This window comes from Carassius carassius, chromosome 2, assembly GCF_963082965.1.
Source record: "Carassius carassius chromosome 2, fCarCar2.1, whole genome shotgun sequence".
NCBI classification, from domain to species: domain Eukaryota; kingdom Metazoa; phylum Chordata; class Actinopteri; order Cypriniformes; family Cyprinidae; genus Carassius; species Carassius carassius.
Genome location: NC_081756.1, coordinates 40,509,107 through 40,526,334, shown reverse-complemented (window position 1 = coordinate 40,526,334; position 17,228 = coordinate 40,509,107). Strand labels below are relative to the sequence as shown.

General features: G+C 37.1%; 1 protein-coding gene across 3 annotated transcripts in view; it reads left to right on the top strand.

The window, feature by feature from the left end:
* Positions 1-17,228, top strand: part of LOC132109733 (piezo-type mechanosensitive ion channel component 1-like) — a 131,521-nt gene that overhangs the window by 72,621 nt on the left and 41,672 nt on the right. For all 3 annotated transcript variants that reach the window (XM_059516062.1, XM_059516054.1, XM_059516047.1), the window contains exons 6-7: positions 7,862-8,051; positions 8,392-8,605. In XM_059516062.1, coding sequence (XP_059372045.1) covers positions 7,862-8,051; positions 8,392-8,605 — 404 coding nt within the window. The remainder of the gene's footprint in view (positions 1-7,861; positions 8,052-8,391; positions 8,606-17,228) is intronic.

Below are 17,228 nucleotides of genomic sequence, written 5' to 3'. Positions count from 1 at the left end.
ATAATAAAAACAGCATTATATTGCAACTCTGGTTGAGTGATATGCAGTGGGATATACATATAAAATATGTTGCATTATTTGTCTACCAGATAATACCTGAATGGCAAAATGAATGCAGTGTCTTAAAATCCTGTCAAAGCTAAGGATATTCAGTGAAAACAATTGGCGTTGTTCATTGGTCGGGCATCGACCAATAAAATGTCTTCATTCGCACCAAAGCCCCGCCCCCAGCACTGCTCTCTCACATCTGCATATACAAGTGCACAAGTGAGTTTTGCAACAGAATACCGCAAAAAGAGTAGCAAAAGTCAGAGCGCTAAGATTTGAACTTGTACTTCCAGATCTGAGAGGTTGTAAGTGCCGACTTGACGTTGTGCAGCGAAACTGAAGTAAAGTGCAAAAGTAAATGTCGTAAACGTGTGTATATGTCATTTTCTTTGTGTGAATGTCATTCTACACATTTGTGACTATTAATCTACAACTTCCAATTCAAAACACGGGTGTTTTGATCATTGTCTGTGTGTGCAAATTGAAAGATTCAACTCTTCACATCAGAGCCATGAGTGTAAATTTTAACTTACAAATACAAATATTAATATGACAAGTTCTCACATTCAGATCTTCAACCTCTCGAGTTTTGCTACTGATTTACCTTTATAAAATCACTTATTAAGGTTTAGATTGGCCTGAAGAATCCTTCCAAAGGGCAGCTGATGCCTTATTGCAGCTCTGTGTTTAGTGTTGGAGAGGGTGTTAATAGGGTCACATGAGACTGTGGAATGAGGGAGGACACTGACACGGAATACTGAAACGCATATTTGCAACACTGAGTTGAACAGTCTCGAACAGATGGGAAGAATGCAATCATCCTGTGCCTTTAAAGGAGTTTAACACAGGTTTCATATTCAGGGTTAAAAGATTGACAAAAGGACAGATGGACTAAGGAGTAAAACAAAGTTCGTCCTGCACAGTTAGACTTTTGACATAACGTCTGGTCCTCAGCAATTATGGGCAGTTTTGTGGCCAGACTTGTAATTTCAGCCTTTAAACAGAACACCCACGGAAAGTCGGACCAATACGGCAAGCTCAAATCTGATTGGCTGACTTCATGCAACCTTCTCAAAACATTAGAACAGTCCAGTTGAGACTATGGAAATGCACTGTAAAAATCAAGAATGTATGTTGGACTATCCCCTTTAAAAACAGTTCCACAAGTTATAGAGTATAAAGTCTCATTGACACCAAGGGCCCTATCATACACCCGGCGCAATGCGACGCAAGGCGCAGCAGTTTGCATTTTCTTGTCCAGAGGTATGTCGTTTAATTAGCAAATGCATTTGCGCCCATTTGTGTGCCCATGAGAGTGCTTGTCTAAAAAAGAGGTGTGTTCAGGCACTTTGCTATTTTAAGGAGCTTAAAATAGACTGCGCCAAAGACCAACTCAAACCTGGTCTAAAAACTAAAGTCAATGGCGCAATATGCTTTTGTTATTTAACGAGCGCGTTGTTAGAAAATGTGCCTCTGGGCGGGTCCACAGTGCACATTGACTTTGCTTATTACACACAGGGATGCCCATCACACAAACATAACAAATATTAAAAACAAAAGGATTACAGTGTAAAATAATATTATTGTGTAGGCTACATAAATATAAAAATGTAATGTAGCCATTGCATGTATTAGAATTAGGCTACCTCTTTGCAATTCAGCCTATTACTACTAATAATGATGAATGAAATTGGCTAATTTGACAATCGTGCCAATACACACACATATATTAACTGACTCATCACGCGGAGCTTATGCCTGCTTGTCCCATAGATGATCTGCTCGCGCGCTTTAACTTTGTGCACAAGCAGATCGGTTTCTTCGCTTGAGAAGCGTTCAGCTTTTCCGCCAACAAATTCCGCCATGTAAATAGCAATCCTCCATGGCGCGAGCGCATCTCGCTCTCAAAGGGAATGGGAGATGACACTCTGATTAGTGTATTGAACGTTAAGCCCATTACTCATTAAGAGAATAGGGACAACCCATTCCAAAAATGCGCCCCGGCAAATGGACTGTTTTTCCGTCGCTAAAATAGCAAAAGTGGATTTGAACACGCCCTGAGTGCACCTGCGCCGTGCACTTTACACTTTGCATTTAGATCGTTAAAATAGGGCCCCAAGAACGCTAACTATGGAATGCTGAAGGAATCATTTAATTTTGTGACCAACCCTGAAGTTAGCACCGCCCCGGTTTCACTATAGGATTGTTCCATTGACTTTTGTATTATTGCAGAGAATAAGCCCTGTGACCTACAAAAGTTTATTATACTTGCACGTGTATCTTCAAATGAACACAGCTTTTCAAATACAATTGTGACAAGTTAAAAGGTATAGGCTGTAAACAAACTACACCACTATCACATGACTATAATATCAAGGTTCCACCAACTCTTTCAATCTTTATTTAAAATCTGCAAGTTATAATGTTTGAGTTAGAATAGTTTTCAAGAGTGGGATTATAAACACAATGAGGATGTAAAAGCAGACTAGTGAGTAGATGAGTCTTCCTTTTGACCAAGATGATGTTTAACTTCTGCTGTCCCAATTAGCAAACACCATTTTCAAGACACATCGTTAGCCTCATAGCATAATTGCCTAAGTCATATTTCAATGTTTTTGGTAAACAAGAAAAACACATTTTTTAGAAATCACATTGTTATTTTTTATTGATATTATAACAGTACATTCAACCAGATGTGTGAACAAGTATGCAAAAAGAAAAAGATCCATCAATTACCTAACCAATAAAAGTGACTTAGGCAGAATATGCCATGACTTAGGCATTTTTTCTCTTACATAAAAAATGCAAACATAAAATAACAAAAGTTGTTTTACTCTCCTAAATATAACCAAGATGTGTAACTTGTGAACCCTAACCAAGTTGTTTCTTATTAATGTCTAACCTCAACCACTGTTTTCCTTTTCCACCCTTAATCGAAGTTCCACTTAGGTGCTGTGGAAACATAACCAAAGTTTTTTTATTCTCCTAAATATAACCAAGATGTGTAACTTGTCAACCCTAACCAAGTTGTTTCTTAATGTTTAACCTTAACCACTGTTTTTCTTTCCCACCAAGTTCCACTCAGGTGTTATGCACACTCATTTTCACACTGTCTATTGATGAGGGAGGTTGTCATAGTACTGGTGGGCTACTCTTGGTAGTACTGTTTTCATTGCCTGCAAGTCATTGAATTTCCTGAGAGTAATTGGCAGTTGGGCAGGAAAGAGTGGGACCCAGTGGAATGGTTCTTTGGGGATGTTGATTTGCTGAGGCAGGTCCTCCCATTCAGACTCAAAATCCAACTTGTACCGGATTCGACCATCAGCCAAGTAATGGAGAGCCCAGAGGCCATGGACTGTGGGGTCACCAACTTTTTTACCTGGTCGAATATTGACGTAGGCCCCAGATAACTTCATGAAGTCATTGTGGTATAGCTGGGTCAACTTGTATGGGGATGGATGTATTCGTGCAGTCTCAAAGATGACAATGTAATCACGTGGAGTGTGAATATCTTTGACGATGCGCTGCTCAATGAGGCTTTGCATGGAGTCACACTCCATTTGTGTGTGGCCAGCAACCAGAAACTTTTGCTCTATGGTGACACCATGCTTCATGGCCAGATGAAGGTAGGTGTTGCTGATGGCACCACACCGATTTTGATATCCACAGCCATCACTCCAGACAATGACTTTCTCAATGTTTCCGTTGGCCTCTAGGATTGATTCGAAGTGTTTGGTCGGCAGATGGGCAAAAACCTCACTGCTGAGGGAGCCTTCATGCTCTTCCCAAGCGTAACAATATCCATCTTTGTTGTTCATGTTGAAGCAAGTAAAGTTTTGCATCTGTAATTTAGTTTTGTAATAAATTGTACTTGCTTTCGTCTTGGGGCACAGAAGAACGCATTGAAGGTCCATTGTCCACACTGAATGTTTGTCACTGGATTCCTTTTTATCCTTAGCTTTTTCAGCTTGAGCCTGAGCCTTTAATTTCAAGTGAGTAGTAAGGGTATCCTGATCTGTATTTCCTACCTTGGCGCTGACACATACATCACACTGGTCTTTTTTTGGTATGAACACGGAGTAATTCTGCTCACTGAACACATTTCGAAAATATGTCTCACAGCACGCGCTCCATTTTCACCAGCAGCTTTCTGATATTCCTTGTGAAGATCACTTAGAACTGTTCCCGGTTCCAGGAACTTCTTTTCCTGATAGGAGGGAACCTGACGGCAGTAATCGGATGGGACTGTAGGCAGTCCAGAGAGCCATTCTTTCAGGAAGGTCTGGTCAACATCTGATATGGGCACACATGGGCCAGTCTTGTTGATCTTGGGTTTACACGGATCAGTTTTGGATTTTAACCATGATCCAATGGTTCTGGGGGCGATGCCAAGTGTTGAACAGAAAAGATTCTTACACACAGGTAGTTTACGTCTATCTGCCAGTTGCAGGTGGTATAATAGGGACATTGTTCTCCTTGATGCAACACCACCTTTCTTTTGTTTTATGGGCACATTTTGGACTAGAGTCTGGATATAAAGCTTGCGTGTCTCCCAGAAAGGCATGGACCAGAAATTGTTGAAGATATCTGTTCTATGCTCTTCATTCAGTAGTCTGTCTTCCCATGTTTTCTGCCATTTTGTTTGTATCAAAACTGCCTAAGTCAAAGAGATGACTTAGGCAGATAATGTTTTTGGATTCTAATAAGTGTTGTGATTGGCTAAGGACATAGGCAGAAAGGCAGGATGATGCAGCAGTGGTAGGACAGTAAAGTTAGGCAGATATCTCAATTTGGCCAAAAAATGACTTAGGCAATTATGCTATGAGGCTAACGACATAAAAGATACAATTTTGTATTTTTTTTTAAACTTCACAATTGATGTACTAGTGATGTATTTTCTGCCAGAGAATAAAATGTTAAAACATTTTGATAAGCCCACTCAAATGGATGTGATAACCTATTTCTGGGTTTCAGGGCTCGTTCCTGAAGTACTCTGTAATGATGTCTATATTAGCATCCACACCAATAGACAATAATTTTATGCTTATTATTACATAGTAATCATGCAGTGTTTTAAATACTAGAGTTCTTTAAAGTTTGTGGTTTCTGATTGGCTGCCAATGTTGTTATTGTTTGTCAGCTGAAAATAGAATTGTTCCTTTGTGTTATCATCAAGTTGTGGTGTGGACTCCTCTATTCTCTTTGAACTAGAATGTTTATTATTATATTATAGCTATAGTTATCATCCTTGGAGTGAACAGGCCTTAATGCTCTACTTTGAATCTTTTTGATGCCCTCATAACAGACAGTGCTATTTAGAGCTGAAGATCTTTGCCCGAACCCAATGGGACCCGATGGGACCCGTCGGGTTCGGGCTTAATTTATATAATGTTATATAACCGGGCCGGGCTCAGGCTCGAGCTATGGTTTGCAAGGTAGACGAGCGGTCATGTGATGTGTTTTGATTAGCGCGAGAAAGATGCGAAAATGGATGCTGAGTAGGTGTAACGGAGGCTTGCCTCTGGTGATTACGTTTTGGTTGCACCAGCAACTAAAGCAAAGTCTGAGGTGTGGAAAATTTTTGACCGTGTTTTATAATGAGAATAATGAGTGAATAATGACGCACCATCAGTGAGCTCAGGAACGCGCTGAAGACATCTCAAGTGGATTCAATCATTTTCCTCCACAAAAACATGTAAGCTTAGCCTAATCTCTGTGAGTAAAGGTTTTTCAAATGATAACTAAATATTCATTGAGTCTTAAATGCATAATGTGGACAGAGTATTTACGCTAATGTTGGCATTATTCTTTTATTAAATATCATCTGCTAGTGCGAAGCAAATCCGGTGGAGCCTTTATATTAATTTCGTTATTGCCAAATACCCATCTTAATTTAAAATTTATCTTAATTTAATTTGTTAAAAAAAGACTCATTTTTATTGGTGCGTTGGTCTATTTATAGGTTAAATGAGCTGAGATGTTACGATGTCACAGAGGACTTATTTTATTTCTTTATTCCAACTTCCAATTGGTCTAGTCTACGTTATGAATAAATTATGTTAAACATGTATAAATGACTCATTATTGACAAAAGGCAAAAGAGCTGTGTGTGTGCACATTTGAATAATGTCGGGCTGTAAACAGGTTCGGGCTTTAATAAAGCTGTCAATCAAAATGTACTTGTCGGGCTCGGGTCCTGTCGGGCCTAACTTTTAAGGCCCGATTACAGCTCTAGTACTATTGAGCCTTCTATCTTCGGCTGCAGTTGCACCAATTTTTATCCCTTCAGTTCAGTAACAGATGGGATACACACACTCTCATTTACACATAAGTAGCTTTCTTTGGTTTGTTGTAAGATTCTATGTTTATTTCAGAAGTTTATTCAAGCAGAGGTGAACGTGCCAGCAAGAACCGGTGGGTGTTTGAAAACTTCTCACATACGTGAAAGAATCCAAAGTTGTTTAATGAACCAGTGTGGAAATGATATTGTACCAAATCACCAGTTTGAAAGCTGTGTGTGTGTGTATATATGTGTTTTACACTATAAAAGTATCAAATGATGGAAATAAAGGGATCAAGGTTTGGCTGGTTAGTGTGGTTCAGTTAGTTTGTGCATATAGATATGTGATTGCGCTTAGATGTGCATGATTGGTCTGAGACTGGCTGAGTGAGGTGGCCTCGTCTAAATGAAATCAAACTCTGGAGCAGTTTGGTTTTGGTGAGAAGGCAATTTGAACCAAAGAAACAAGCTGTATCCTAATTCATAATGGGAAATTCCCTTTCACAAAACGAGTGCATTAAACATGCTGTATATATTCACACACATAGTTATATATATATATGTGTGCGTGTTGTTGGAATAAAGGCTCATTTACATTTGTGCGGAATCCCAGAACCTAAAGAGGTGCACTTTGGCCGATGAGAGGACAGTTTTATGTGACTTACATACAATTTTGTTAAGCTCTGGAACATTGCCTTACAATCAATTCCTCACCTGTGCATTGTTTGCTTTGTACTTAAACAGGGGTTTCAAGTAATAGATTGCCCAGAATTTTTTTTATTTTTTTTTGTCATCATTTACTCACCTTCATGTTGTTCTAAACATAAATGTTTTTCTTTCTTCTGTTCAACAGAAAAGAAGATACTTTGAAGAATGTTTGGTAACCAGACAGTTGCTGGTAACCATTGACTTCTATAGTTTGGTGGGAGAAACAATCACATCTGTTTGGTTACCAACATTCTTCAAAATATCTTTGTGTTCAGGTCTGAAAATGCCTGTTTACTCTGCAGGCATTATAGACCTGTTTGACTACAACAGGTTTCTGGTTTGAATAGTGTTTCAGCTTTCATCCAAAAGCACCTCATGATGCAAACATGCCTGTCTGACTCTGCAGGCCTGGTCAGATATGATTGCTATGACCCTGAAGAGCCAATAGTAACACACTCTCACATGTATATTCAAGTGTACATGCCTGGAAAAAACTTCCTTGACCTTTTTGATGTTTTGTTCACATTTTACATACCTCAGCTTCTGTCTCTTCCTGTATCTATTTCTCAGTTTCTCTGAGACAGTACATTTGCTTTTGCAGTGCTTTCAAATGTTGACATCCTTAATCTTGGTTTTTAAGTTTGGGACACCAGCTTAGCAATTTCACATATCTTTATGGTAGAACTTTTCAATTCTCTAAGATTAATGAACACAAGTAGAAATTAAAATGCATGTATAGGATTTGGAATAAAAACGTAATTCTCATATGTTCTATTTTTTCCTCCCAGCACCAATTAAGTCTTTCTCACATCCTCTTCTTTTTAGGAGGATGAAATAGAAGATGATGATGAAGGAGAAGATGAGGAAATGTTATCCTGTAGTGAGACAGAAGAAGAGGAGAGTCCTTACTCAAGCAGTGGTGCGGCACAGTTAGCTGCCCGCCTCCGTGCCACAGCACAGCGCTTCCTCAAGAACATGGGCCGTATCCTGGCCATCACACTACTAGCACTAGCTGGTAAGAGAGTCAGAGAACAGATTTAACAAAGTTGAGCAATATAAACATGATATGTATCTCAAGGTTTTTTTTTTTGTTTTTTTTGTTTTACGTTTGCATACTTTTTGGCTAATACATTGCACTCTCTTGCATAGCATTAAATGTAAGGTCAAGGCTCCCACAGTAGTAATAATTACTTAAAAATAATTGTGTTTTACAACTGGGACACAACAGTTGCACTTAGCAGAACGTTAGATGATATCATGCTTTTGAAGATAGGAACACATGTGTAGATAATGTTGTGTGTCTAATCTCAGTGTGGATATGATTTGACTTTGAACTCATGTCTTTCTCTTTCCAGGAATCACTTTACCTTCTTCATTTTCTGCCTTCTACTTCCTTCTCTTTATTGGAGTGTGCACATGGTGGGCTTGCCACTTTCCCATCAGCCATCTGGGATTTAATGCATTGTGCGTGATGGTGGCCTTCTTCACAGGGGGACACCTGGTGTGTCTTTACTTGTATCAAAGCTCATTTGCGCAAGACATGTTCTCCCCAGCGAGCCTGTGGGCCAGGTATTGTTGTTAATTGCTCTCAATTATCTTTAAATTCACTGTACTGTACATTCAGTATGTCTGTGACTTTGTGGCATCATTTTTACTGTCCTGTTATTTGGAAGGTTTCTCTGATTTGTTGAAGTAGCATGTGTACCTAGTTCAACATCCGTATTTGTCCTGGAATAACATTCCTGTAAACCAACGAGCCTGGTAACTCTGATGTTTAGAAGTAGGACAACATCGACACCATTTCCTGAATCAACATCTTTTGTTGGTTCTGGGAAAACACTGCTATCAAACAATACAGATTGAGTTAGGATTAAGCATAAGACTGGGTTTGGAACCATCAGGTTAATGGTTAGGGATGCTGATCCAGGAAAATCTTCTATTTGGCAAAATCACAGTGACCATTATTGGTATTACACCAAGAAAGTACTGTGGTGTTTTTATGGTGCAATGATGGCATAACATTTGAATACACTGGTACTTTGATTGGAACTTTGGTAATAAAAAATGGCCGCATTCATAAAATAATGTTTATATTGTTCTCTGATGTGCTTCAGACAATAGGGTAAGATGCCCCCCTTAAGAATGTTTTGTTTTAGATATAATTTTAGCATGCAATAGAAATAATTTGTAGCCAATGTACTGACCACTAACCTTTGATTGTCCAGTTTTATTTTAGTATCACTGAGCTACTGTTATAGTTATTATAGTTTATTAATGTTTTGAATTGTTTCATTTCAGTTAATGTTAATCTTTATTTCTCAGTAATCTTTTTTGAAGTAACTGTTCATATAAAAATATAATTACTTGTATCCCTCTCCATCTCACGTTCATAACATGAGGGTTGTGTTAAGGCAGAGTGTGACGTATATGTGCGAGTCATTTCTGATCTAAAATAGAGCCTCAAGCTGGTGAGGTGAAGGTGGTGTATCCTGCCAGACTTGCATAACCCACTGAAAAGCAACACTGAGACTTAAGCCTTGGATATGCCATTAGATAAAACCTGGCTTGGTGAGGTTGCCAGCTCTGTGCATTTTTCATGACACATAAATCTCTGCTGACCTCTGTGCTGTTGTAGACGACTGTCACAGCTGTCACAGTGAGATAAAACTAAATTCTGCTATACATCATTGTCACATACAAAATTTTGCATGCGCACTGCTGTCACATTAAGATTATTAGTGGTGTTTGCTAAGGCAAGCATCACTATTACTATTGAACATACTTAAATTTGAACAAATCTAAGCCTAACTCACCCCACATGGCTTGTGCTGCAACATAGAGTAAATGAAAAGAAAACAGATGGAATACAAAAAGATTAGAAAGTTCACAGTTATTGTACACAGTTCTTAGTTTGGGGGGGGGGTCCCACATGTTTATTTCGCAAGTATAGTGTGAGCAGTCAAGTTGCATCTCGAACAGACCGTATGGTGTGAGCACATAAATCCTGAGCATTGGCTTGACATCGCATGCAATTTACTCATACAGTCAAAGTATTTAACAAAAATGTTAGCATTATGAAATGTTATAACTATTTAAAAGAACTGTTGTCTATGTTAATGTATTTTGAAATGTAGTTTATTGCTGTGATGGTACATTTTGAGCAGCCATTATTCCAGTCTTCAGTGTCACATCAAAATCATTTTAATATGCTGACTTGGCACTCAGTTATTATTGGTGCTCAGTTATTAATAATGGTCCTAATTATTATCAGTGTTGAAAGCAGTTTTTGCTGCTTAATTTTTAAAATAGAAAAAAAACATTATAAATGTATTTGATTTCATGTTTGATCAATTGAATGCATCCTTGCTGAATAAATGTATACTGTTTTTTTTTTTTTTTTTATTCTTACCCCAAACTTTTGAATTGCAGTACACTAAGTAGACATCCAAAAGGCCCTTTTTACCGCCGCGGTATAAAGTGCATTTGCAGCCTTTGACCGCTGAGTGGCGCTTTAACCACAAGTTATCAAACAAGCGCATCAAAGCACATTTTCGCTAATAGATGTCAGTTTTGCCTCACTGATGTGTTAGATTTGATGGCTTCAGTCAGGGAAAATGAAAGAAAAACACTGTAGTTAAAATATTTAATATTTAATATCCACAGACGAAAGTTTGGTACTTATGAAGTTATGTGCATTTCTTAGAATGAATTCAAGCAGGATGTCAAGCCTGTGCCTGAACCTGTGATTATATTTTCTCTAATCTACATGGTATTAAACCATATTTTAGATTTGACATATTTAAAAGGTGTGCAGTATTATTTATATTATATTATGCGTTATATTATTCAAAAGAAATTGTGGTTTACTTTGCATTGGAGCATTAAAAGTGGTAGCCTATTTTAGGGGGGTTGGCTACATGGATTAATATGCAAAATGTCAATATAAGGATTACTTTATCACAGAATATCTGTTTTTGTTTAGTTTAAAAATAGACATGTCAAGCTTTCTATAGATATCTCTCTCATGTATTTTCGTTGAGTATTCACGGAGTTACAGTTCATTTTAATGATGTGTTTGTAAATGAAGATCAGCGCAGACAAAGGCTGCAGACAGCACACCTTGTTTGTTATCTTTATTTTATAAGTGCACAAAGTTTTGTTGTTATTATGTCTGTATCCAAAAACAAAGTAAACCCTTTACAGATTCGATTGATGTATTGCTCTTATCTGTACGATTAAAACTGAAAGTGTAATTTAAGTTCTTTTCGGGGTTATCAGGAGAAAATGACTCAAAACGCGTATCCGCGTTAATCGACTCCAGAGGGTTAATAAAACAACATGCATTTTTTGTTATTCGTTACCTGTCCTTTAACTTATTGGGAAAAAGACATTTGTCCGTAAACTGATTAAGAAATTGTTGCATGTTTAAATGTGAAGCACTGTATAATGTCGTTCCCATTATTTAGGCCTAATTTGCCTAAAACAAGAAACGAATAAAATTAAACCGGCACGATTAAATATTTGAAACTCTAAAGAATTAATAAAACGTCCTCACAATTAAACTCAAGTTCTCTCATTATAATCAACAACATTCACACGAAGTAAAAAAAAAAGCTTTAGTAATTGACAACTAAAGTAATTTTAAAGGGAACCTTCTTTACTTGTTTTTAAAGTAGGGTAATATCATATAGCCTAAAAAAATCCCTGTTTTTTTATTTTAGAAAAAAAAATCTGATTTATGATTTAAACCGATTTTTAAATCAATATTCAAATGACGAAGAAATTTTACAAAACAAGTTTTAATATAGTTCTTTATCATTCATTTAGCAGTCAAATTTATAACTGCAACAAGATGATAAAAAAAACAGTACTGTTATTACCTTAATACTAGCCCATCATGCATCTAACCATCCACTGAGCTTTAAGAGCTGTTCAGATTAAAACTGCCAGCTCCGCAGTGAGTCAGTGTCATGGACGGAGGACCTGTTAATATTTTTTCTAGTTTATATTTCCATCTCGTTATGCCACTGGTTTAGATTTTTTTTTTCTTTTTTTTCTTATAGAACTTATTTGTAAATAGAGCAGTCACTGTCTGTGTCTACACCGGACGCGAAAGTTGTCATCTGTGCCCCACAGAGAAAAGTCTGTCTAAACTTGTTTTTATACAGTCTATGGTCTAAACTTGATGACATCACACTATAGTGTCCAATCATCTGAACAAAGTGTCAGAACATTTCATCATAAACAGAACGAGCATCAGTTCACTGATGGGGATCGAGTCCAGTGCATCCATCACTGTGTTCTGTTGTCTTTTGTTGGATCGTTCCACTTGTGTCCGGTGTAGACCTGGCATGCGTTTTTTTTATTGTTTTATTTTACAGCCCTGCTTGTTTTAATGTTTTTATTAAATATCTGTATTGACTGCATGGTGATATTATCGAATTATTTACTGCCATGATGCGACCTACAAAAGTAAAGTTTGGCGAGTCGATGAACGAGCATTGCTGCAGGTTGATTTTCGGCGGATGTGCTGTGCTTGTGCAGCCGCGGTCATCTTCATTTCGTTGGGTGAAACATCTCTCTCACTCCGCAGCAGAGTCAGTGAGAAGCAACAACTTCCCCTCCACGCGCTCTGATACCAGACACATAACATAGCATATAAAATAATAATAATAAAAAAATAACTGGAGAGTTTCAAAGTGGCTTAAGCTATTTTGTGTAAACTTTTTTCCCTATAGCCTATCACATGCCAAACTAATAACATTGTAAGCATTACATCTTTAATTGCTGCTTTCTGCTGTGAAAATTTTGTTTGTGATGAAAATAACAGTATATTTTTGTCAGTTTTTTTATCTAAACAGATCGATTAACTTCAAGATTTCAAAATCAGATAGCATGCTGATAATGTAGTAGCACTGTAAGATTACATTTGTTTGAATGCATTATTGCGAAAGCGATTGAGTGTGAATCTGTTTAAATCATGCTTTAACCCGAAAATAATCAGTAAAAGAAACAGACAAACTCTTAACATCCCGCTCGACTCTTGCAGTCAACCTTCTGATCAAGCTAAATATGTTGGCTGTTGGCATGAATTTTACTCGTGATAAGAAGCTCATGTTCAAGTGTTTGTGCAAAAATTATTAATGTGCATTAATGACAGGGAGGCGCCGTCTCATCACTTTAATTTTTCATGATAATGAATGTATAATTTTTTAATTAACATAATATCGTGGTGTCTCACATAGGTACATTAAAAATATATCTACTGAAAGCTTGAAATGTTTTTAGACGAAAAGGAATAGTGTAATGTGTGAATGTTGCATCTCTCTCGTCGGAGAGAGCCAGCACTGTGAATATAATCAAAACAACAGTCGTATATAAACCGGTTCAGCAAGTGAAAGCCTCTGTCCATATGAAAGAGCAATTCACACTTTTATCTCGACCCCCACAATCCATGAATAACTACCCAAAACCCAACCCCCTCCAGCTGAACAGAATTCAGTCTGTGTTTTGGTTCTGCGGAAAGGTGTGTTACTGGGCTGAAACATGCTTTCACTCAGAAGTACTCTTTGTATTCATAATTTTCTCGCAGCCCATATTATTATTTTCACGAGACCATAATGATAACAACAAATCATCAATTAATGATTAATCATTATTTTACGAAAATCATTGTTATTTGTGATCGTGGATGTTTGAGGGAGGCTTTAAGACCAAGTGGAATCCTCTGTTCCCGCCTCACAGCGCACGGGTCTCGAGGCTTCACTGTCTGCGGTTTGACTTTACTGAATCAGATTGAGGCCAATACAACTTATTGATCATGAGCCCAGGGCCAGCGCAAGCTCAAATGCCGCTCTAGGCAGAGCACGATCGTGCCGCCCTCCTCACATTCACAATTGGGGATCCTTAAGATGCATGTAAATATTTTTTTTTAATCTATGAAATTACACTAAAATAAAAACGTGCAAGCATGTTTTCAGAGTTTTTAATTTTTTCATTCTACGAAAAGGTAAAAAGGGTAGCCTACACCTTGCAACAGCTAAGTATAAATTCTGTTTTATAGGCTAATAGATAGTGTACAGAATAAAACGAAACATGTGCACTCAACTTTTTAGCTCACAAAACTGGAGTTTTCGATTGTTTTCTTGACTGATACACACATTCACACACCTACATTTCAGAAGCGTGCGTGTCGGGCTATCGCAGCGGCAAACGATGTGATTGCGTCCTCGAATTTAACTTGTACTTCGGAGATCATTTTTATCAGTTTAAGCTTTGAGAAACTGCGTTCCCCATAGCTCACAGTGACAGGGAGAGTGGGAAGCACTCTCAATGCTACAAAAACATTTGGAAAATTGTTTTCCATCCCTTTTTCACAGATGAATTTAAGCGCATCCAGTGGTTTAGATCCAGTAACCAGGCGTCTGCCCAAAGCAGTCAGCTCTTCAAACAATTCATGCCCATCAACATCTCGCGAGTCTCCATGAGTCAGGGCCTTTTCCAGTCCTAAGCAATCCTGAAGGCTATTCTATTCTCCTTTTCTTTGAGAGATGCGATGTCATCTAAAAATCCAAATACGCGCCCATGGTCTCTAAGCAGCGAAAAGCGCTCTTCCACGGAGGCGATTACTCATGACCAGATAAATTTATTCGGTTTGACATTTTTGAATATACATTAAAGTATTTTGCATACATATAGACCTACTAATAGGGCGCTGCCGTGCGGGAATTTTTATTCGAAATGTAAAGTTTTTTTTATTTATTTATAGCTTTTATTTTATTTATACCTAATGTGAAACAAACAAATAAATTAATAATTCTCTCTCTCTCTCTCTCTCTTTCTCTCGCCTTCTCTCTCGGCTTCTCTCTCTCCACCCTAAGTGGCTGCCTAGTTCGCCTATAGGCACGCGCCGGCCCTGCATGAGCCCAACATTAAGCAAGGCAGGAAAATTCTAACGGAAGGAAGACGTAATGCTGTTAAACAGAGAGAGAGAGAGAGAGAAACTAGTCTAGGGCTATTTTTAAACTTGGAGCTCATTATATTGAAGTAGCCTACAAATCCAAACACCAGAAACATTATGCATTTTATGAATAATGAAATGTTATGAAAATTATGCATTTTATTTATTCACACTGTATGGTTGAAATAATATTTTAGTTCACAACTTTAAGTTCCGTTGTTTAAAAAAATGCTTTATTGTTTCATAAACCTTCGGTTGCTCTAAAATGCCATTGTTAATTTCTAAAATGTTATGCCATTATTAATTTCACAGTATTTTTACAACCTAAATGACTAATCTTTAAAGTCACAATTCTATAATGGTCAAAATTACTCAGGCCAATGGTATTTTTTTTATGACATTATTTTATTATTATTATTATTTGAATAATTGTAGCTTACATAAATAGGTAAAGCAAAACAAATATTCGGATTGTCCCTTATTTTTTCCCTTGTTTTCCTAAAGAATAAACACGTATTTTTACAAGAACAAACATGATAACATATTATTAATTAATAAAAAATAATTTAAGCAATTAAAACCTTTTTTTAAACTTGAATTTAAATAGCCTACTATTAAACTAACTTTAAATTCTCAAGGAGTTTATAAGTAAAAAAAAAAAGTTTTAAATGAACTTGTGTTAACAATATAATTAGAACTAACAATATAATTCGATTTTTTAGAATGAACAATTCCTGTATAAAATGGGACAGCAACCTTTATATCAGTGGTTCTCAACCTTTTTTTCCAGCGGGCCGCACTATGGTCTAAGTGCAAGTCTACGCATATAATTTAAATATTACATCAGCAATACAAGCCAACCTGATTTATAATATTATAGCCTAACTATTATGATATATAATATATCACATTCATTGAAATAAACAATTCTACTCCCCATAAATAAAACACCTGATGCTGTCGGGAGCTGACCAATTTTGTGAGATTCAGCTTGAAAGCAATAACACAAAGAAGTTGCGATTGTAACGCCTGTGTTATACTTTCCGCATGAGCAATCCGGATGCGTACACGGCCAGCGCGGACGCAGACTTCTTCAATTTATACTTCTGAATGCGCAGGCTGATGGTCCGCTCTGCAATTGCCCATAATTATTGCACATCTGACTGTCTTTATATTCTTTTACTGACGGATTGCACAGGTTCGAGTAGCAATGAGCTTCTTCACTCTGCCTGCACATGTGCAATTTTGCTTTTGAAGCCTACTGACCACGTGCACCTGTCCGCGCGGTCGTCTGCTCAGAGCCTCAGCACACACTCTCCAATGACGATAAGGATTGTTACATAGTGTATGGTGTTTCCATTTATCTGTACTTCTTCAAGTGAGTTGCGGGGCAAAAAAAAAAAAACGAAAATACAGCACTTCTCCTTCAATACTGATACTGCGACTATTCACAGTTTGTACATGTTCATTCGCTGGCATTTTTTTAATTTCTTTTTTTTCTCCCTTAAAAAACAAATGTGTCCATTCTGATGCGCAATTTTGCCTTAAAGGCAATTTACCTAATGGCTGTTGATGACTATTTGAATTGAATTCTGCCAAAGTGCACGCTTGTATGTGTTCGTTAAATGCTTATGCCAGTGCTCATGTCTGAAAATAATATATGAAGAAAAAATAATGACATAAAAACATTAGGATATAGCTTATATTTCATTAGTAGAATATTTTTTTTTTTAATTGATGTAAATAATAAAATTTTAGAAAATTATTTAAAAAAAAAATTTATTCAGCATGTGGTTCGGGCCGCATTTGAATTCGTCATGGGCTACAAGTAGAGAACCACTGCTTTATTTCAAACATTTTTAAATCGTACACAGCTGAGTTTTGCGGGAGGCTGATCTGCGCCAGATCGCGTGAAGTGAATGTAATGAAGTCATTTTCAGATGCAATGAAAAAAAGAAAAAAAACATGGATAACCTTAGTCCCAGGCTCTGTTCTGAAGTAAAATAATTATAATTACTGTTAACCAAGAGTAACACATTTTTAACACATTTTAACGGATTAATCGCCTATTTTCATTTGCTGAATGTTTTCTTTATTTTTTTATTTTTTAAACGCGCTAAAAATTAAATTAAGTTTGTCAGATGAAAAAAAATGAGTCGTGTATAGGTTTCATTTTAACGGATCAATCACCTATTTTCGTTTGCTGCATGTTTTTTTATAAACACGCTAAAA